This window comes from Salvelinus fontinalis, chromosome 1 (assembly GCF_029448725.1).
Source record: "Salvelinus fontinalis isolate EN_2023a chromosome 1, ASM2944872v1, whole genome shotgun sequence".
NCBI lineage: Eukaryota > Metazoa > Chordata > Actinopteri > Salmoniformes > Salmonidae > Salvelinus > Salvelinus fontinalis.
This window is the reverse complement of record NC_074665.1, coordinates 79,707,306-79,730,894: the sequence shown is the minus strand read 5'-3', so window position 1 is coordinate 79,730,894 and position 23,589 is coordinate 79,707,306. Positions and strand designations below refer to the sequence as shown.

Genomic DNA, 23,589 nt, shown 5'->3' with positions numbered 1-23,589 from the left:
TGTGCAACGTTCGTATGCTGAAACTTCTGGATCGTGCGCTCCCTCTCTTGGTCTGCGTTGATGTGCGGATCATAGTCCTCAAAGAGACTGTCGGTCTGAGTGTGTCCAATCACACCCCTTTTGTCTTCATCAGCACCTGATTCAACACTGCCTATAGAGAGGAAATAATTGATGAAATGTACAAAATTGTGGATAATTGCCTTTCCTTGACTTTTGGAGAAATAATTCTAAGATGGAGTGGTATTTTTTAGTATAGATAAATCATCCATTCCATATGACTGGCATTTTACATTTTATTATAGGCCCGCATTGCACTTACTCTCCCTGAGCCGACAAAGTGAAAAATCTGTCGATCTGCCCTTGAGCAAGGCACTTAATCCTAATTGCTCCACGGTCGACGTTGAATGGCAGACCATGGCCTTGACCCTACTCGCCGAGGGTGTCTCAGGGAGAGTGGGATATGCAAAAAAACACATTTTCAATTCACACATGCGTAGTAATACACACTTGTGCATGTGTGAAATAGGACAAATATAAGCACCCACCTTTTATCCTTGAGTCATTCTGTAGGCTTATGGTGTCCTCCTGTCTTTCCTCTTTGAATTGGATGCACTCAGGCTTACTCATCTCCTTCACCATATACTGTAAGGGAACCAGATTCATCCTTTCTTAAAAGCTTTCAATAATATGACGTCTCATAGATAATTATGTTAGTACAGTCTGTATTGTTATAGAGGACGGCCTGTGGGATACCTGACGAGACTACGTCGGCGAGTGGATGAACCGCCTCTACCCTCCGTTCTATTGTCGAACGTTCAAGCACTGGAGAATAAACTGGACGAGCTCAGTTTGAGACTATCTTATCAATGTGATCTGAAGAACTGTAATATTCTATGTTTCTCCGAGTCATGGCTGACCAAGGACAAAATATATACAGTGCATTCAGAAAATATTCAGACCCCTTGACTTTTTCCACATTGTTACATTATAGCCTTATTCTAAAACGGATTAAATTGCTTATTTCCCCCCATCAATCTACACACAATACCCCATAATGACAAAGCAAAAATTGTTTAGACATTTTTGCAAATGTAATAAAAGTAAACAACTGAAATATCACATTTACATAAGTATTCAGACCCTTTACTCAGTACTTTGTTGAAGGACCTTTGGCAGTGATTACAGCCTCGAGTCGTCTTTGGTGTGACGCCACAAGCTTGGCACACCTGTATTTGGGGAGTTTCTCCCAATCTAATCTGCAGATCCTCTCAAGCTCTGTCAGGTTGGATGGGGAGAGTCACTGCACAGCTATTTTTAGGTCTCTCCAGAGATGTTCGATCGAGTTCAAGTCCGGGCTCTGGCTGGGCCACTCAAGGACATTCAGACTTGTCCTGAAGTCACTGCTGCATTGTATTGGCTTTGTGCTTAGAGTCATTGTCCTGTTGGAAGGTGAACCTTCACCCCAGTCTGCTGTCCTGAACTCCCTGGCACAGGTTTTCATCAAGGATCGCTCTGTACTTTGCTCCATTCATCTTTCCCTTGATCCTGACTAGTCTCCTAGTCCCTGCCGCTGAAAAACATCCCCACCGCATAATGCTGCCCCCACCATGATTCACCATAGGGATGGTGCCAGGTTTCCTCCAGACGTGACTCTTGGCATTCAGGCCAAAGAGTTCAATCTTGGTTTCATCAGACCAGAGAATCCTGTTTCTCATGGTCTTAGAGTCCTCCAGGTGCCTTTTGGCAAACTCCAAGCGTGCTGTCATGTGCCTTTTACTGAGGAGTGGTTCCGCCTGGCCATTCTACTATAAAGGCCTGGTTGGTGGAGTGCTGCAGAAACGGTTGTACTTCTGGAAGGTTCTCCCATCTCCACAGAGGAATAGTGGACTGTGGAACTCTGTCAGAGTGACTATCAGGTTCTTGGTCACCTCCCTGACCAAGGCCCTTCTCCGCCGATTGCTCAGTTTGAACGGTCGGCCAGCTCTAGGAAGAGTCTTGGTGCTTCCAAACTTTGTTCATTTAAGAATGATGGAGGCCACTGTGTTCTTGGGGACCTTCGATGCTTCAGACATTTTTTGGCACCCTTCCACAAATCTGTGCCTCGACAGAATCCTGTCTCGGAGCTCTACGGACAATTCCTTCGACCCTCATGGCTTGGTTTATGCTCCGACATGCACTGTCAACTGTGGGACCTTATATAGACAGGTGTGTACCTTTCCAAATAATGTCCAATCAATTGAATTTACCACAGGTGGACTCCAATCAAGACATCTCAAGGATGATCAATGGAAACAGGATGCACCTGAGCTCAATTTCGAGTCTGACAGCAAAGGGTCTTGGTATTTTTATTTTATTAGGATCCCCATTAGCTGTTGCAAAAGCAGCAGCTACTCTTCCTGGAGTCCACACAAAACACAACATAATACATCAAATTAATAGACAAGAACTACATCAATTAAAAAATGTATTAAAAAGGCATGCCTACATATCAATACATACACACAAACTATCTAGGTTAAATATGGGAGAGACTCTGAATACTTATGTAAATAAGATAGTTATGTTTCTTATTTTTAATAAATTAGCAAAAATGTCTAACCTGTTTTTGCTTTGTCATTATGGGGTATTGTGTGTAGGTTGAGGGGAAAAATATTTAATCCATTTTAGAATAAGGCTGTAACGTACTGCATTTGAACTAGGGTGAAACCGTAGTAAACATTTCCCAGGTAAGAGATATTATACATTTTGACACATTATTAGTCATCTACCTTCATAACAGCACAAGACTGTTTTACAGAATCTTCATCTTCTTTGCTTGAATGCTCCCCATCCCTGCAAAAGTTGTTCAACTCTTTGCCCACAGGACTTCCATTATTTCAGCTACATGTAGCTGCATCTATCCACTGGCGGCAATGGCGGTGGTGGAGTGAAAGCCAGCAACAATCTGTACGACAAAGTCCCCCTCCAAAACTGATTATGTTTGGTTAGTAGAGACCCTACTGAGTATTTTCTACCCCAGTTTATCTGAGACAGGCAGTAAAATTATTCTCTACAGTAAAATATGTATTTTATATATATATATATATATATATATAGTACAACCCTTATTTTACCAGGTAAGTTGACTGAGAACACATTCTTATTTAAAGCAACGACCTGGGAAATAGTTACACGGGAGAGGAGGTGAAGGTGGAAAGTAGAAAAGAATGCCTCCTACTGGCCCTCCAACACCACCTCCAGCAGCAGCTGGTCACATCCAGGGACCAACCCTGCTTAGCTTCTGTGGCAAGCCAGCAGTTGGAAGCAGGGTGGTATGCTGCTGGCTGGCCATATACAGTGTGTTGCATTGTGGGCTATGGAAGGGGCAGAGTAAAAAGCCAGCAACACTTCCTATGACCTAGCTTTTTGTTCAAATTCATCTGTTTTGTATACTAGGGACTATAGTTTTATGGACATACAATCAATATTTTTTCCTGTACAGTGCAATATTTGTATGTGCTGTATATAGAAATGTGTTATTCTTTATTTGACCCTGGAACATGTTTTAAAAGCCCAACTTTAATGCAAATTTCACTTAAATATGAGTCATTAATGTTTAGACCATTTTCACATATCATGAATAAATACAGGTTATTGACACTTCTACTATTACGTGGGAGACTTTTGAAGATTTCAGAAATTACATGATCCGGAAGTGCTTCTTTATTTAGGGTTGCTGATGAGAAGCTGGTTCTGCATCCTACTGGATGAGAGTCAAGAAAGTCAGGAATGTGGCCTTTTTCTTAAAATTGTTTATTTCACAAAAACATCAATTTTCAGGGGCAATTCTGAAAAAAATCATATGTGCAACAGAATACTTATCACAAAAATGTCATAAATGAGTGATTGGCTTGGAGGAGTGTTTTTCCTAAAGAGAGGTAGGATTTTTTACATTAATAGTTGTAACTGTTTGTACGGCACCTTTCATATATTGCTTGCAGTACTTGAAATATTAATATTAATGGACGCACACAAATTATTTGTTGATTCCATTGTTTTTGTTTCGTTATAAGACTACTCCTAAACTGTAAATGACAAATAGCCTACAGACAAATATGTTCAGTCAAAAAGTTAAAAAGTAGAATTATTCATGATCGTGTTCCTGGTATACTCAGTGACAATACATCTCCAGCACTTGAGCAACCAGAATGGTTTCTCTATAGGTGAAGTGTAAGGTTGTGTTTCGCAGTAAGCTCCTCACCCAGACTATGCAGATGGAGGGTCTTTCTCCTGTGTGAACAGTTGTGTCTGATGAGACACCTTGAGTCCGCAAACCAATTTTCACACAGTGGGCTGAGGATGAGTGATAAACAACTTCAATGATATAAGTTACAAAAACACTCATTCAAAAGTGTATGGAATACTTTTTGGATGATCATCTCCTTCAGTCGAGCCCCCAATTATTTTTTTTTGTTCAAGCTGGGCTGGAGCACGTTTGGGTATGCTTTCACTCACTGAAAAGTGGTTGGTAAAATACTTTCTTCTCCATCGTGGACACTGATGTGTCTCTTGAGGTGATTGGCCGATATGAAAGTCTTTCCACACTGTGGGCATCTGAACTGCTTGCATCCTGTGTGTACGCTCAGGTGGACTTTGAGGTGCCCCGACTGGGCGAAGCGCTTGCCGCAGTGGCTGCAGCCGTAGCGTCTCTCCCCTGTGTGAACGCTCTGGTGTCGCTTGAGGTTGCTGGAGTCGGAGAAGCGCTTCCCGCACTGCATGCAGCTGAACGGCTTCTCCCCGGTGTGAACCCTAAGGTGTGTCTTGAGGTTCTTCAGACAAGCCAAAGTCTTACCACAGAAACTACAAATGAACCGGTTACCTGCTGTGCCGTCTTGGTTGTAATTCACAGCGTCGTTATTATGACTGTCATGGGAGACCCAACCATCCGTCATTACCAAGGCATTGGATCCAGTCTCCATGCCTTTTCGCACAGTCATGTGAGGCTCATCTGAGGGCAACGGCACCCTCTGTCTATTATCTCTGTAAGCTACAGGTTGTTTGTGCTCAGTTATGGAGTGACTCACCTTGTTCATCGAAAAGGGAAAACTATTCTCTGAATCAGAATTAAGAGGTACAACATCCACATGAGAGTAAGAGCACTCGGGAAGATCAGCCCCAGGACCCTGGGTGCTAAGTGTCCCAAGTTGTCTGGGGGGCTCAAACATCATACAATCAAAGCCTGCATGGTCAAGTATTCCATCACCATCTTCCAATGCTGGGGTTTGAGATCTTTTGTTCACACTCAGGTTTTCATTGTTGTCGGTTTCGCCACTCACCCATTTACAAGAGCTGGCATTCTCCTGTTTGCTGATTGGTTGAGTAGCCTCTGTGACGATGTTGGAATGCCTTTCTCCTCCATCAATACTATGATTTAAAGCTCCTACAAAATCAACAACAGTATGTGAATCACTATGAACTGGATGCTCATGAAGGTTATCAACTATCACAAATCAGTCAAAGGATGAGCCATTTATAGTCTATATGAAAGCCAAAACTATTGGCATGAAATCGGTTGTACTTATAATTAAATCAATTTATGAATTGTATGCAGTCTAACATTATTGCAATCATTTTACATGACAGTATTAATTTATTGTGTTTTTCCCCCCGATATAACATTTAGATGTATTCATATTTATGGGAAAAGGATAAATGGTACAGCCCAGAACCTAAGTGGAGTGAGATGTGTGTAATACAAAAAAAAAATCCCCCAAAAGGCACAATGAAAACACTTGATTAAGCCCGTTTCCCATTTAATTACCGGTACTCAATTTCTCTTGTTGGTCATGATTGTCCCAGGCTTCTTCCCGCCTCTCCTCTTTGATGGTAAGTGATTTGGGCTTTACCTCATCCAACGCAGCAGGCTGTTGGACACAAGGTTGGGTAAAATCAATTGGGATGCAAGATATAATTAAGCAATAAGGCCAGAGGAGGTGTGGTATATGACCAATATACCACGGCTAAGTGCTGTTCTTACACACAACTCAACGTGGAGTGCCTGGACACAACCCTTAGCCGTGGTATATTAGCCCTATATCACAAACCCCCGAGGTGCCTTATTTCTATTATGAACTGGTTACCAACGTAAAACAAAAATAAATGTTTTGTCATACCCTTGGTATATAGTCTGATATACCATGGCTGTCAGCCAATCAGCATTCAGGGCTGGAACCACACAGTTTATAACTGGGAATAATCTACTAACTGTGAGAAAATGTACTCTGAACACGTCACAGTCACAAAGACAGCTGAAAAAATATGTAGCACAAGAACACTAACAGAACAGTAAACAGATAAAACAGGATCGCTTGATTGCAAAAATACCACAAGCATGGGTAGGCTATATGTCATATTTACATTCAGACCTAGGTTGTGTTGATAACCACTGAAATATTAGGCTGCCCTTTCTGAAACAAGTGTGGACAAATGCTTACCTTTCTCTGTGTGGTAGTCTGTCCAGTGTCACCTGGGGACTTTCCGTCCCTAAACAGGCTGGTGACCAACTGGGAATCAACTGCTCTCTGACATTGTACCTCACCTAAAATGAGCAGACAAGGGACATTGTTTACATACACACACAACACACTTTATCAATGGTGTCTTGATAAGTTAATTTCTAAATTGATGTAACCAATAAATGTAGCTACTATATGTTCTATAGTGCTCGCCAGCTTGTAGTCCTAAAAAAACAGAAATTAGTCACCACTTGTTCTTCAGCCATTCCCATTGGGGAATGGGATAAAGTAAAGGTCTGAGGTTAACACAGGCTTAGGAGATCGTATATGTTTTGTTCTATGGGATAATAGACAGTTAACATGAACTTTAGGAATTGTGAAGCCTTTATGTGTTGGTTTTGATTACAAAAGTGACGTTAGCTGATGAAGATTCTCAGAACAAAACGTATCAGATCTCCTAATTGCAACAAAATAAATCAAATTAGTTTCCCCATAGGATTTGGCCAATGAGCAGGGTCTTGCAAAATTGGGCTACTTTGAAAACGATGTTGTGGGTGAAAAAGGTTTTTGGGCTACTTCTAAATTGCATTTCTCTTTAATTATTATATATTTTTTCTTTCACTGTTACATGCTGCTGCTAACAATCAGGCAGGCTGTTGTTGAGTGCGTGAGTAATTGAGTGGTGGGCCGGAGTTGAGAGAGCGCTGCAGCAGGTAGTCATGACAAGTGATGTGAGAAACTAACTAATTAACTAGCTAGCTACTTCTCCCTCATAATTCTTATTTGCCTCGCTTATTGTATCCTGACCGCCTCTAGACCTACCAATCATTACTAGAGCCAACACAGGAAAGGTGAGAAACAATCATCCAACAGTTTCAGAGAGAGGTTCGAACGATGTACTTTCTCTCTGGGTATGTAGCCAGGGCTCGAAATTGAGGTTGTCCCGTCGACGATAAAAAAAATATGTAGTTCTGAGACGATAGATCCAAAACGCATACAACTACTGTACAATTTTAAAAGCAATGCGGCAAATGCGCAACAAATCAGAAGGTTTAGCTTAAAATGTTGATAAACTATTATTTTGTTCACATTATAAGCACAGAAATGCACACACAGAAGTAGCCTAGGCTACGCGTGAATGTTCCAAAATGCAATTAGCAGGAAAACACAGTTCTACAAAAATAAAGATATAAAAATAAATGCACTGCACATGTGAGCAGGTTTGATGAGACAAAGATGAAAATATCAGTTAGAAATGTATAAAGAGGGGAAATCTAAAGATGCAACAACTAGCTTGGGTTACTAATATGACTAGGATTTTGTCTTTGCCTTCTGGAAAATAGAGAAAGTTGATTTGAAAACCAATAGAACATAGAAATGCTGGTTTCTATGGCATAAGGACGTTTTTATAAACAATTCCCTCAACATTTCTATGATCTGATTTTGGCTATAGGGTACTTTGAAACAAGCTTAGATATGCCTAAAAAAGGACAACTTTCAGGTTTTAAACAATTACCTTTATGGTTAAATATTTTCAAAATGCTGACTGCCTCCATTCAGATTAAGGTGTGTGACGTGTGCAGTGCGGAACAGGCACTGTCCTTCACTCCGCTCTTGTGACCATTTGATCTAAACTAACTGTGCCTCGAGAAAGCTATGTCAACAGAATCAAACCTTTAGACGTTAATGTGTTAATTACAATACTTGATAATTGTCAAACATGACTGGCGTTCAGCCTATATTTAAGTGTCATTAAAGTTTACCTACATTTTCTAGTGTCCCTCATGTCAGCGTAAGTGTGGACATGAGGCTGTAGGCAATATGCATATAACCTAGGTGACATTTTTACGAGGGCTAATAATGTATCTACATTTATGTAAAATAGATGGAAATACTATTCCAATGACCTTTTTAGATGCAATTTTTGTTATGTGCATTTCTGGCTCAGTTGACAGCCCCATTGGTCTATTTCGGGAGTAGTCTACTCTTATTAGCCTTTTAAAATCACTGTGAATGACATAGGTCCTAGAGTAGGCCCATGTTGGCATATCAATGTTTTTAAAAAAGAAAAAAATATTAGTATTTTATTATGGGACATTCATCTTCAGTTTGGGACAGTTTAAATTGCACTTCCGGATGATTCTGGGACAGTGATGAAAAAAGTTAGTAGAGTCTAGACGACTCAATTCCACAATTAACGATGGAGTTGAGCAGCAACTAGTGTGGGCGGACTGGAGCTCCAATGTCACATAAAATTAAGTTTTATGAAAAACGACTGATTTCAGCATCCAAAGAATAGCCCGCCCGCAATTAACGGAGCTCCAGTCCCCTCATACTAGTCGCCACTCAACTAATATAACGCATGCTCCACACTCTCAAGTTGAACTTGTTGACTGATGCCAAGGCGGAGGCTGCTAAGGATGCAGTTGCAGACCAGAAGACTGCAGCCAAGGAAGCACTGATCCACACCTGCCCTGTCTGTTGGGTGAGTAGTGTTTGTTGGTACTGTATGTGCTTTTAGGTTCCTCTCCATGTGTAGGCTATTGGACAGGACTGTGTGGCACAGTCTGTTATATGTGTAGTATTTTGTTGAATCATATTGCTTAGTTTATCATTTGTGTAAACTTTCAAGTCAATCGAAGCCACAGATTAACTTCCTCCATGTTGTACTTGACCTTTATAGATGCAGACCCGAAGACATTCAAGCAGAACTTTGAGAGCAAGCATTCCAAGTCTCCAATGGTCCCAGTACTGGTTGACGTGCAGGCCTAAGTGACCACACTCAAATGGACCTACAGCTGGGGTAAGATTCTTCCATTATTCACACACTAGACAGTGTGAACCACCATGTCAACAAAATTCTGTCCTCAATGCTTAAGTTGTATTGTGTATGGCTCTTTTTGTGGAAATGCTGTGATCAGTCAACGTCTTTAATGTGATTCACAGACACACAATGACCACGATTTGAAGGCTGCAATGGAGACGGAATGATGTCGAGGGACACGTGCTGAGACCCCGAGTATAACTGGACATGGGCCGGATATGTGACAACGACCTAAAAGGGGTGCAGAATCAAACCATTTTATATTTATTCCATGGCCAACAATCCCTCTAGCTACCCCTTATTCCACATGGCCTTTTATGCCCCATGGTCCCTCAACTTCAGACCTCTCCATCTTCTCTATAAACCCACCCTACATTCACCCATTTTCCCTACGCTGCTTCTTTCACTTGTTGTTCTCCTGATTTGATAACATCTAGACTCAGTAACACGTTTAAAAGTGTTGCTGTGTACTACTGTTTTTGCTATTTTTTTCCCCCACCTGTGTAATGCTGTCCTGCTGCTTATTCTGGGGTTTTGACAATGCAGTGTCAAATGTGCTGCTCACAATTGACAGCAGCAAAATGGACCTGTTAAATTGACAAGAAGGGTGTTGATATAGCTGCTTTTAGGCATGGCTATCTTGTTGAGTCTGTTAAGTGCGTTTCTCATTCTACTTGAGTTGACACAGTATTTTATATTTAACCTACGGTAGCCATTTTTTTTGTAACTCTATTTTTAACTCACCCACCATAAATCACAATATGCTGTTTTACATTGTGTTATTTGTGATGGTCTTAATTCCCAAAATGGACAAGCAGAAGAATCTGTGCACGCTCGGATAGTAATAATAGTTAATATGGTGCTCTTCAATGTCCCAGGTTTGTGGCATTGAATCTTTACTTCAAGTTAGATGTTTATATGTTATGTATGCATTGTTCACCATTTCAATTTCTTTAAAACAATGTAATTGTGTGAGTTCAGGTGTTTGAGTGACTAGGTGCATTCTTGTCAAATAAATATGCATATTCATTCATGATTATAGATACATTCTGCAATGAGTTAATCTTGCTTTGAATCTGCAACAGAACATGTCAACAAGTTAGTTTTGAATTGCTTTATGCAGCAATTCAATGGATCAAGGTTGCTAGTAGTTACTAGCCGACAGCAAATGTGTCAGTTAGAGAATGTGCCGGAGCGTGCAGAAATTTGTAGTCTTGCATGTCTACTTTGATGCTAATTAGCATTTTCGAATCTGAGAGTAAATAGGGCGGAACATATTTATAAAAGTCACCTTGTCCGAGAAATTTCGTTTTCAAAACGTCACGCCAGGGAAAGCCTACATGAAACAAACCTTGTTTGAAGTGGATCTGAAATCCCCTATGAGAATTAAGTGAAAAAACAAACTATTTCCGTGTTGACCACTAGATTGTATGGGTATTATGACGTGTCCACTGTGGGGCACTATTCCGATAGGGGAAATGATTGGGTTTTGGGATAAACGTTGAAAATAAGGTCTGAGTTTAACACAGGTTTAGGCGATATTATACGTGTTGGTCTATAAGAAAATATCAGTCCGTTAACATTACCTTTATGAATTATGAAGCCTTTGTGCTTTTTTATATTACATAAATGTTTTAAAAAGTGACTAACTGATGAAGATTATCTCATAGAACAAAACGTATAAAATGTACGCCTGTAGACATTTTCGGCGTTAACCCAAAAACGGTATTCATTTCCCATAGGCGGTTAGTGCCTACAAAAAGACGCCATTACTATTGCTCTCCATTGGAACGCTAATCTTACCGCTTGATGTCCTTTTCGATTCCATGCCAACGTGAGTTCGAAAGCGACTGTGCGCGAGGGTTGAGTTTCCCATTCCCGCTCTCATGGCACTCGCACGAGACACTTTCAGCTCCATCATCCGTAGTTTTCTCCTCAACGCTTCATTCTCCTTCTGTCCTTGAGATATCTCCAAATGCAGGACCGCATAGCCATTGTCAACAAGCTCGCAGATTTCAGCCACGGCCGCGTTAGCCAAAACCTCCATGATGGAAGCTAGCTGAGTGTGAAAGGCAACGGAATTTGCCATTATTGGATTGAAAATGCCCTCAGAATAAGTAATTGTTATTGGGTGAAGTGTAGAAGAAATAGGCTGTTGAAACGTATAGATGCCGACGACTCGAAGTCAAATGTAGTGCAGCAAGACTAAAATGTCAAAAAAGTCCCGGCAGTATTTCGTTATGATCTGGCCGTCACTAATACAGACGGGAAGCGATTCAGCGTCTCGTCCACTTTGAGCACAGATACAACAATTAGCCAGATATTTCACCGGAGATATAAATGTGAAGCATCCGGTTCGCGTGTCCACTCACTACCAGAAGAAGCCCAGTGTGAGATAATGGCGCGAGATGGATTTTGGCCAACGTTCTGCAACTTTTCTAATCGATTAAACATTTGATCACCATACAGTATTCAGTTTCTAAAACTAGAATTTGTAACAGAGTGCTGTGTGATTTGTATGCATGACCCTTTTGCGTTGTTTTTGTGTGCAAGAATTGAGATATTGCACACGCCACTTCAGAGTAGGCGTTCCCTAACGCAAATGTGCAAATAAATGCTAGAACGCGCCAATAGAATCTCACTAGCTCGTGCTTGGCTCTGCCCACCTCATTGCTTGCTCTTCTCACGATTTTTCATTTTTATCAATTGGAAACGACAGGCTCTGGTCTATCTTGACGGTTTCGTCAGCAACATTATACATGTAACGTTACTTCCGGAATTTAGGACATTTTCAAAATAAACGTCCACCACGTAATAGTATAAAATTATAATTAACCTGTATTTATTCATGAAATGAAAACGTGTCTATACATTAACAATGATACATATTTGTTCATTTTTAAGTGATATTTGCAACACATTTGGGTTAAAAATATTTTACCCAAATGCTGTTTATGAAATACATTGGTTTAAACTAAACTTTTCTGCTGAAGTAAATATGGGTTGGTATTACTCATTATGGTCTGTAAAATCTATATAGGATGTTCTTTCATAGGAGTTTAGGTTTATATGCCCAGCAACACTTTCTACTCCACCATCTCCATTGGTCCCAATGCAATACACTGGCGACTGATAAATTACATAGTGGCTTATAGAGGGAAAAAACGATTTTATGTGCAGAGTTAAAAGTGTTGTCGGGAGTACTTAGTGCAGTCAGTAGAAATCACCTTCAAACGACCCAGTGCTGTCCATGGTCCTGACGTCAACACATAAGCAAACTTTTTAGTCAAAACGAAGATCTTGTTTATTTACAATTCATTCGCAATAAATATCAAGCAGGCTATAGGTACACCATCACTAGTCACCAATTTTATAAAATGTGTCAGTTAAAACTAATGGTCAAACTACCTCTAGGATACATTCATTCATTACACTCCATTTCATAAAATGTGTCAGTTAAAAATGTATGGTCTGACACAGTCTATGATACATTCAGTCATTAGAATCACTCATTGAATAAATCCATTAAAGTAGTGATGGGCACCAGTATGGAAATACTATAACAATATCAGTTGAGATTCATGGTACATACATTGCAACTGAAGTTTTCTGTGAAGTCCAGACAACTGCTTGCAGATTGCCCATGGGGCAGATGTGTTCTGCTGGCATAAATCTACTTAACCAGTTTAAATACGATGGGAAGCCCATCTACAGTTGATGTCCCATCAGCAGAACATGAAGTATGCTAAGCAGCCCGTTTTTGTTATAGTGTTCTATTTTTTTGTTAAGCAGTCGGTGTCATGTATGCTTTTTTACAGTTAACAGGAAGAATAAACCAATATCACGATATGCCTTGCTCATATCGATATCAGGTATTGATATCATATCGAATTATCCATATTGGTGCCCACCACTACATTAAATAAAAAACATTTATATTGAAATATTATTTAATTATTAAGGATATAGCTTAATTTCATCAGTGTGCTGTATAATTCAAACTTAAAACCTTAACTTCCTTCAACTAAGTAATTTCCTCTCTGATAACTCATGTAACACATAGTCTCGCATGCCATTGTGAAAAAGTGTATCCACATTGCACTCTTATAAGACTGCTTTAGAGAACAAGCACACAAACACCACAACTGCTGTTTTTTTAAAAGGCAGAGGCTGCGGATCCGACTTTTCTGGACCCCGCTTCTCGGCGGTGCAAATAGGCCTACCCATGAGAACTTTTTAAAATACCTACCACTTCTTTCTGAAAGGACCCTCTCCCATTCGTCAGAAGCAGGTTCTTTACCCTCAAAAGTTTGTACATTTTGCATATTAAGTTGACAGTCTGAGGGTTTTCTCTGAGCAGTTGACATTCCCCATTTAAACTCTCAACAGGCAATAGGTTTTGTACCTGAGCCTTATTTACATTATCTCTTTGTAAAAAAATATTTTTTTACCTTTTTTTTTTTACCTACCGGCTGTTAATTGTGGCCTGTGAAATGTTGTTACACTCCTCTTCAGTGACTGTGTGAAGTTGGTGTATATTGGCGGGAACTGGAACACACTGTCCCGTATATCCAAAGCATCCCAAACATGCTTAAATGGGTGACATGTCTGGTGAGTATGTAGGCCATGGAAGAACTGGGACATTTTCAGCTTCCAGGAATGTGTACAGATCCTTGCGACATGAAGCTGTACATTTTCATGCTGAAACATGAGGTGATGACGGTGGATGAATGGCACAACAATGGGCCTCAGGATCTCGTCACGGTATCTCTGTAAATTCATATTGCCATCGATAACATGCAATTGTGTTCGTTGTCCGTTGTTTCTGCCTGCCCATACCATAACCCCACCGCCACCATGGGGCACTCTGTTCACAACATTGACATCAGCAAACCGCTCCCCCACACGATGCCATAAACAATGCCTGCCATCTGCCCGGTAAAGTTGAAATAGGGATTAATCCATGAAGAGCACACTTCTCCAGTGAGCCAGTGGCCATCGGAGGTGAACATTTGCCCACCGCAGTCGGTTACGATGCCAAACTGCAGACCGTGAGACTGTTTCTGACAGTTTGTGCAGAAAATATTCAGTTGTGCAAGCCCACAGTTTGATCAGCTGTTCGGGTGTCTGGTCTCAGACGATCCCACAGGTGAAGTAGCCTGGGCTAGCCTGATTATTCGTGGTCTGCGGTTGTAAGGCCGGTTGGATGTACTGCCAAATTCTCTAAAACGACATTGGAGGTGGCTTATGGTAGAGAAATAAACATTAAATTCTCTGTCAACAGTTCTGGTGGACATTCCTGCAGTCAGCATGCCAATTGCACGCTCCCTCAACTTGAGACATCTGTGGCGTAATTGTGGAAAAACTGCACATTTAAGAGTGGCCTTTTATTGTCCCCAGCACAAGGTAATGTGTAATGAGCATGCTGTTTAATCAGCTTCTTGATATGCCACACTTGTCAGATGGATGGATTATCTAGGCAAAGGTGAATGCTCACTAACAGGGAAGTAAACATATTTGTACACAAAATTAGAGAGAAATTTGTTTTTTGTGCACTTTACATGTTGCGTTTATATATTTGTTCAGTGTAGTATAACAGAGGTCAAATTAGATGCTTTTGTTGATGTTGAAAAGAGCCATCTGGCATTTCATGAAGGCTTGCACACAGTTTATTGTCTTTGACTGTGTTGCAATGTCATCCTCATCTCCTATCTCATTCCATACAGTGCATTCGGAAAGTAATCAGAGCCCTTGACTTATTTCACATCTTGTTACGTTACAACCTTATTCTAAAATGGATTAAATTTAAAAAATCCGCAATCTACAAACAATACCCCATAATGACAAAGAAAAAACGTTTTTTTTGTTGTTGAAATGTTAGCAAATGTGTAACAAATAAAAACATAAATACCTCTTTTACATAAGTATTCAGACCCTTTGCTATGAGACTCGAAGTTGAGCTCAGGTGCATCATGTTTCCATTGATCATCCTTGAGATGTTTTTACAACTTGATTGGAGTCTACCTGTGGTAAATTCAATTGATTGGACATGATTTGGAAAGACACACACCTGTCTATATAAGGTCGCACATTTGACAGTGCATGTCAGAGCAAAAACCAAGCCATGCTGTTTGAATGAATGCTTACGAGCCTGCTGCTGCCTACCACCGCTCAGTCAGACTGCTCTATCAAATCATAGACTTAATTATAACATAATAACACACAGAAATACGAGCCTTAGGTCATTAATATGGTCAAATCCGGAAACTATAATTTCGAAAATAAAACGTTTATTCTTTCAGTGAAATACGGAACCGTTCCGTATTTTATCTAACGGGTGGCATCCATAAGTCTAAATTTTCCTGTTACATTGCACAACCTTCAATGTTATGTCATAATTACGTAAAATTCTGGCAAATTAGTTCGCAACGAGCCAGGTGGCCCAAACTGTTGCATATACCCTGACTCTGCGTGCAATGAACCTAAGAGAAGTGACAGAATTTCCCTAGTTTAATATTGTCTGCTAACATGAATCATAAAACACGGGACGAGATGTTAAAACTGTCCATTGTGCCAATGGATGGTATGCACTCACATGAGATTTGCCATGAAGTTGACAGAGTCGCATGGGAGGTTTATTTCTTAGACTGGGTTAAGATGTCAATTTAGGGAAACACATCCTCAGTAGTGTGCCTTCGAATCAGTGGGTGTTTCGGCCTTTAATCACTAAACATCCTCATCAAAGGTGGCCAGCTAAAGGGTGATCAAGCCTTAGCTTGTGTCCCATGCCCAATTAAGATTTCCCACGGGACTATGCAAGGCAGGGGCGTCCTCTTCCCTGAGCCAGCCCTACAGCTGACCGCATACCTCAGATCTGAATTGGGTCTCAGGTGGGGGTGGGGGGTCATGAAGTTATAGCTCAGCAAGGGTCCTTCCGTTTGATCCAGATCCACTTTCTCACTGCTTGAGAAACTGCTCTGACGGTCTGCCGCAGAGCCTGTCCATGGATTCCAAGTTCTTTCAGCAACCTGATGGTGGAAGAAGCCACGAATCCTCTGCATCCCACTTCAACTGGCCGGACTTTTGCATTCTAGCCACGCTGAGTTGCGTCTGCTGCCAACTCTGTGTAACGCAGTTTCTCAGTTTGCGTCGTTTACAACCTGCTACACATGTAAGAAACAAGTTTTGGTTTATTTTATAACCATTATGAGTTTTGTAAATGTTTACATTGTCCTTTGTTTGCATTGCTCCAGATGAGGAATGAACGTGTGTCTGGTTTCTCTTTCCTGATAACCTCGAGCACCCACAGAAGTAGGCTCAGTCAGCTCAGTTTATTAGTATTTTTTTTAACATCCATGGTTAATGACAGGTCTGCAGTATTTGAAAAATATTTATGCTATATATAAGCTCTAAAAAGTCATCCACACAAAACAGTGAAGATGCATTGATAATAACCAATGATAGGTGGAGACATCAACCATTTATGACCATTCCAAAAAAACTGAAGAAGGTTGTCTCCCGCAATGCTTTGGTTCCGACTTTAAGTTGCAGTTGATGGGGGCAACTGCAGAAATTTCCAGTCGACTGCAATCGAAAAGGCATGACCTTTTGATCATGGTTGTTGTAAAGGTCATGCAGTAGATGTAATCGTAAAAATGTGTATACCCATAATGCAACACACTTCGAAAGGCGGTGACTAACCTTGGTCAACTTCTTGACAAAAGTGATCTGCTGGAACACGCACAATGTGTTTGTTGTATCTATCCATATTTGTGACGAACTTCTGATTGTTTTTACTGACTTTGAACGACTCGACAAACTACCTGACAGTTTTACACAAGAAAAATGACAGGACTGACATGAAAAACTGGAGTCCAATTACCCTTTTAAATTTTGACTGTAAACTTATTATTAAGGTTTTAACACTCAGAATGTCTTCTGTTTTAGGGGAGGTGATCCACCCGGACCAAACCTGTGCCATTCCCGGTAGGAAGATCACGGACAGCCTGATACTGATCAGAGATGCCATCTGTTATGCGAGAGACAGAAACATGCGGCTTGTAGTACTAAATTTAGATTTTGAAAAAGCTTTTTGATCGTGTCTCACACCAGTACCTCTTCAAGGTACTGCAAAAAATGGGGTTCCCTGAAAGGTTTCTAGCTTGGGTGGGATTGCTGTACCACTACCACATTACCAATAAAATCCTTGTAAATGGGCATTTGTCAAAAGCAGTGGGAGTACACTGCGGCGTCCATCAGGGGTGCCCGTTATCTCCTCTTCTGTTTGTGGCCTGCATCGAACCACTGGCACTGGTCTTGAGAAAGGACCAACAGATCAGTGGGATGGGTATCCCGGGGAGTGGGGGGATGACCGCCAAGTGCGTATTTTACATGGACGATGTCAACATTTCATGCACCAACCTTTTATCTGTCGACAGGACCCTGGACAAGACTGACTGGTACGGACGAGCCTCTGGGGCAAGACTGAACAAAGACAAGACAGAGGCCCAATTTTTCGGACCGTGGGCAGACCCAGACTTGACCAGACTACCACTGACAGTTAAAATGACTGACATAAGGGTATTGGGGGTAAAGTTTGACCGGGAGGGACGAGGAAACGACAACTGTAGTGGGATCCTGGGGACAGTAAGACAGAGACTGAGTTTTTGGGGACTTCGGCAGCTGACTTTTGAGGGCAGGGTTTTAATCATTAAAGCTGTGATTTTACCTGTGCTTTAATTAATCAGTTCTGTTTTTATCCCCCCACGAACAACTCTTTTAGCTCTGGAACGGATGGTCTTTCACTTCCTGTGGGGGAAGCAAGTGGGAGAGGCTGAAGAGGGAGGTGGTCAAGAGGCCCAGGTCCAAGGGGGGAAAGGCTTGCCTGACCTCTACTTGTTCCTGGGCAGCCACTACACAGCGTTACACCTCACTCTTGCCACCTCCCCGGTCAACAACAAGACCTAGGCCCTCGCACAGTTCTGGCTGGGATCTTACCTCAGGACCCTGAGGCGGATCCCAGTCGACCTGCGAGCCCCAGTCTCCTTACTGCTCCCCACACACTACGTCCAGCTCCAAAAGTTTTTAAGACATTTTAAACTGGAAAAAGAGGCAGTCACGGTTTTAACTAAACACCGCTCTCTTCTCTCTCTTGTGCAGGAGCGGGAACCAGTGTGTCCAGTGCACGGGCTTGCTACAGGCGAGCCCACAACGGTTTGGCGCAACGTGGCCTATCCTGCTCTGCTGAACCCGGCACCGGGACCTGTCCTGGATGGTCGCCCATGTGATCCTCCCGGTCAGGGCCGTTATGCACACCCGGGGCATGGCGAGGACACCCGCGTGCCCCCGACCAGGCAGCGGCCAAGATGAGTCTGTGAGGCACTTGCTCTGGGAGTGCAGAGCTGCTAGAGACCTATAGAAGGAAGCAGGCCCCCTGATCTCCCCGTGTCTGTGTAACGGATGTGAAATGGCTAGCTAGTTAGCGGGTGCTAGCCATTTCACATCCGTTACATCTGCCAGCAGGGGAGGACCTAATGCCCCAGCTTGTGCTGTATGGTGTGGGCCGAAGGCCTATTCCACCAAAGGCCTTCACTAAGCTCTGGCCCACCCTCACGTGTCTGAAGGATGCACTGTGGTCCTCCCGCAACCTGCTGGTAGCGAAACGAGTAGAGACCACCCTCCCTGGCAGTGGCCATGGTAGCCACGGAAGCACTGGGGTGGTACAGAAGAAAGGGGGCCTCGACTCCAGGCGAAGGGTCCCCCACAACACCCAAGGTCCCGGGCGGCCACGGCCTGACAGCGCTGCGGCGCCTAGGGCGATGCACCTAGGGGAGGGATCTCCTCTGGGCCCCGAAGGACAGGACGGTAAATGATCCGGAAGAGCAGGAGGAGGCGAGTTTGATAAGGACCCACCCCGTTCCTGTACAAAGGACGAAGACAGCTTTTTGAACAAAGTTACTTTGTAACATGTTTTCATGTCTTAAAAATGTTTTACCTTTGTTAAATAATTTGCACACATTTTAAATGGTCTTTTCATATTGGATGATTTACAAGAAAAATTACTTTTATTCATGGTTGTTTCTATTTGTTTTTAACAACATGTACTTTTTAACAAATTTAAATGTAATATTCAAATGCAGTTTTTTATGACGTTTTTATGTGTATAAAATGATGTACAAAAATATGAGCTGTTTTTAAAGGAAATGCAACAATAAAACTTTTCCAAAATAAAATAAAAAATCTATCCATATTTATATATTTTTTAATTAGACAACATAAAATCACACCAAATCATGTTTATTTTTTAATTGTACCTCATGAGACCCTCTGGCCTGTGCTCATACATAAGTTTGATGTTTCAAGTTTAAATAAAAAGCCTTGAATGAGCGTGATTGAAACGTCTTTCTAATAATCATGCTTAAAGTAGCTTATTTGCATATTTATTGTTTGTAATGTGACCCCACTGCCTCTGTTAGGCTTATTACAAGGATGTATACAGTGCCTTCGGGAAGTATTCACACCTGTATTTGAGGAGTTAATCCCATTATTCTCTGCAGATTCTTTCAAGCTCTGTCAGGTTGGATGGGGAGCGTTGCTGCACAGCTATTTTTAGGTCTCTCCAGAGATGTTCAATCGGGTTCAAATCCGGGCTCTGGCTGGGCCACTCAAGGACATTCAGAGGCTTGTACCGAAGCCAGTCCTGCATTGTCTTGGCTGTGTGCTTAGTGTCGTTGTCCTGTTAGAAGGTGAACCTTCACCCCAGTCTGAGGTCCTGAGCACTCAGGAGCAGGTTTTCATCAAGGATGTCTCTGTACTTTGCTCCTTTCATCTTTGCCTCAATCCTGACTAGTCTCCTAGTCTCTGCCGCTGAAAAACATCCCCACAGCATGATGTTGCCACCATCATGCTTCACCGTAGGGATGGTGCCAGGTTTCCTCCAGACGTGGCGCCTGGCATTCAGGCCCAAGAGTCCAATCTTGGTTTCATCAGACCAGAGAATCTTGTTTCTCATGGTCTGAGAGGCTTTAGGTGCCTTTTGGCAAACTCCAAACAGGCTGTCATGTGCCTTTTACTGAGGAGTGGCTTCTGCCAGACAGAGCCGCTGCCAGACAGAAACCACTAATCAGTAAAAGGTATATGACAGCCCACTACCATAAAGGCCTGAATGGTGGAATGCTGCAGAGATGGTTGTCCTTCTGGAAGGTTCTCCCATCTCCACAGAGGAACTCTAGAGCTCTGTCAGAGTGACCATCTGGTCTTGGTCACCTCCCTGACCAAGGCCATTCTCTCCCCCGATTGCTCAGTTTGGCCAGGCGGCCAGCTCTAGGAAGAGTCTTGGTGGTTCCAAACTTCTTCCATTTAAGAATGATGGAGGCCACTGTGTTCTTGGGACCTTCAATGCTGCAGACATTTTTTGGTACCCTTCCCCAGATATGTGCCTCGACACAATCCTGTCTCGGAGCTCTACGGACAATTCCTTTGACCTCATGGCTTGGTTTTGCTCTGACATGCACTGTCAACTGTGAGACCTTATATAGACAGGTGTGTGCCTTTTTAAATCATGTCCAATCAATTGAATTTACCACAGGTAGACTCCAATCAAGTTGTAGAAACATCTCAAGGATGATCAATGGAAACAGGATGCACCTGCGCTCAATTTTGAGTCTCATAGCAAACAGTTTGAATACTTATGTAAATAAGGTATTTCTGTTTTGGAATTTTAATACATTTGCAAGCACTTCTAAAAATCTGTTTTCACTTTGTCATTATGGGGTATTGTGTGTAGATTCCTGAGGGAAAAAAATGTTTCATCCATTTTAGAATAAGGCTGTAACGTAAAAAAATGTGTAAAAAGGGAAGGGGTCTGAATACTTTCTGAAGTCACTGTAAATTGGCTGGAATAGACTCAATAAAATAATCTGCAATGGTTTCCCTAAAAATAAACGAACACACCGCGCAGCTCCTGACTCTGTGCTGGCTCTTGCTTAGTGGTTACGCTGATGAACTACATCAATTCGATTTTACCTCAATGGGAACGACACAGAAAAGAAGAGCATCAAGACGAAGCAGCTGCTTTATAAGTGGGATGCACTGTTGAGCGCTACATCCCGAGGGGTTTGTGCTGATTGTACGGTTAAATGGCTTCCCTTGAGAAGGCATGAACAAGATGTTTGTCAGGAGAAGTGCAGTATTATCATAAGGAGACGTATACTTGGAATACGGAGGAAGAATGGAGGGAAAAAGAGAGGCAGAGGAGGTCTAAGAGAGAGAAGGAGCAAGAGGGTGAGCTTGAGTTGGTTAAAAATTGCAGAAAAAAGGGAGATGGTTTGTTAAAGAAGAATGGTAGAAAGTGTGAGCAGAGCGAGCTGAAGACAGGAGGAGAAATGGAAGTGAATGAGGGTGAATTATCTGAGGTGCTAGATGTGGTGAAGTTCTCTTAGTCCGAAGCTTACACCAAGGGTCAGGGTAAAGATGAGTCTGTGACAGTAGGAGTGAATTTTTTGGAAAAAGAGGAGCCTTGCCTTTAGGCTGATCAATTTATGGTTTTGGGTGGGTGAAAACGGAGTTGGGTGCTGTGGAATTGGTGAGGATAAACAGAAGCGGTCTTGTGATAATTGTTTGTGTTACTGCTGGTCAGATGGAGAAGGTGCTCCTCATTAAGCGAATGGGTGCAAGAAACATGAATTGTTTTGTTCTCAAGAAAAGGGCACCAATGAAAGGAGTGATAACAGGGTATCAGTAAATATAGAAGTTAACCAACTTAAGGGAAAGATTCCGGGTGTTTGTGATGCTCGTCCTTTGGTGTGACGCAGACAGGGTGGCGTGAGTGGTGAAACAGAAGAGTCCTTGTCTGTTCTTTTGACTTTTGATGTTGATTCTTTGCCACACAAAGTAATAATAGGACATATACAGTTGAAGTCAGAAGTTTACATACACCTTAGCTAGTTATGGTCACCACTTTATTTTAAGAATGTGAAATGTCAGAATAATAGTAGCGAGAATGATTTATTTCAGCTTTTATTTCTTTCATCAGATTTCCAGTGGTTCAGAAGTTTACATACTCAATTAGTATTTGGTAGCATTGCCTTTAAATTGTTTAACTTGGGTCAAATGTGTCAGGTAGCCTTCCACATGCATCCCACAATAAGTTGGGGGAATTTTGGCCCATTCCTTCTGACAGAGCTGGTGTAACGGAGTCAGGTTTGTAGGCCTCCTTGCTCGCTCATGCTTTTTCAGTTCTGCCCACAAATTCTCTATGGGATTGAGGTCAGGGTTTTGTGAATGCCACTCTAATACCTTGACTCGGTTGTCCTTAAGCCATTTTGCCACGACTTTGGAAGTATGCTTCGGGGTCATTGTCCATTTGGAAGACCCATTTGCGACCAAGCTTTAACTTCCTGACTGATGTCTTGAGATGTTGCTTCAATATATCCACATACTTTTCCTGTCTCATGATGCCATCTATTTTGTGAAGTGCACCAGTCCCTCCTGCAGCAAAGCAACCCCACAACATGATGCTGCCACCCCCGTGCTTCACGGTTGGGATGGTGTTCTTCGGCTTGCAAGCCTCCACCTTTTCCCTCCAAACATAACAATGGTCATTATGGCCAAACAATTCTATTTTTGTTTCATCAGACCAGACGACATTTCTTCAAAAAGTATGATCTTTGTCCCCATGTGCAGTTGCAAACTGTAGTCTGTTTTTTTTTATGGTGGTTTTGGAGCAGTGGCTTATTCCTTGCTGAGCGGCCGTTCAGGTTATGTTGATATAGGACTTGTTTTACTGTGGATATAGATACTTTTGTACCTGTTTACTCCAGCATCTTCACAAGGTCCTTTGCTGTTGTTCTGGGATTGGTTTGCAGTTTTCGCACCAAAGTACATTCATCTCTAGGAGACAGAACGTGTCTCTTTCCTGAGCGGTATGACAGCTGCATGGTCCCATGGTGTTTATACTTGAGTACTATTGTTTATACAGATGAACGTGGTACCTTCAGGCGTTTGGAAATTGCTCCCAAGGATGAACCAGACTTGTGGAGGTGTAACGGATGTGAAATGGCTAGCTAATTAGCGGTGGTGCGCGCTAATAGCCTTTCAATCGGTTACGTCACTTGCTCTGAGACCTTGAAGTAGTGGTTCCCCTTGCTCTGCAAGGGCCACGGCCCTTGTGGAGCGATGGGTGACGACGCTTCGTGGGTGACTGTTGTTGATGTGTGCAGAGGGTCCCTGCAAAGAGGCACTGAGTTTGAAGGTAGGCCTTGAAATACATCC

General features: G+C 42.1%; 1 protein-coding gene and 1 long non-coding RNA gene across 2 annotated transcripts; one reads left to right on the top strand and one right to left on the bottom strand.

The window, feature by feature from the left end:
- Positions 1-3,776: 3,776 nt before the first annotated feature.
- On the bottom strand, positions 3,777-11,664 carry LOC129862564 (zinc finger and SCAN domain-containing protein 2-like). Its single transcript, XM_055934345.1, has 4 exons — positions 11,122-11,664; positions 6,474-6,577; positions 5,801-5,903; positions 3,777-5,419 (listed from the first exon to the last, which is right to left on the bottom strand). Exons 1-4 carry the CDS (start codon positions 11,405-11,407, stop codon positions 4,491-4,493), a joined length of 1,422 nt encoding a protein of 473 aa, XP_055790320.1. The 5' UTR covers positions 11,408-11,664; the 3' UTR covers positions 3,777-4,490.
- On the top strand, positions 6,820-10,333 carry LOC129862583 (uncharacterized). The gene is made up of 4 exons (XR_008760795.1): positions 6,820-7,345; positions 8,875-8,979; positions 9,178-9,297; positions 9,441-10,333. It is a non-coding gene; the product is annotated as an uncharacterized LOC129862583 (long non-coding RNA).
- Positions 11,665-23,589: the final 11,925 nt, after the last annotated feature.

Excerpts from the sequence above, each read along its gene's own strand:
- LOC129862564 (XM_055934345.1), bottom strand. The coding sequence starts at position 11,407 with ATGGCAAATTCCGTTGCCTTTCACACTCAGCTAGCTTCCATCATGGAG. Across the intron at positions 6,578-11,121 it reads ATCGAAAAGGACATCAAGCG|GTGAGGTACAATGTCAGAGA; the intron begins GTAAGATTAGCG and ends TGCTCATTTTAG. Across the intron at positions 5,904-6,473 it reads AGACTACCACACAGAGAAAG|CCTGCTGCGTTGGATGAGGT; the intron begins GTAAGCATTTGT and ends TGTGTCCAACAG.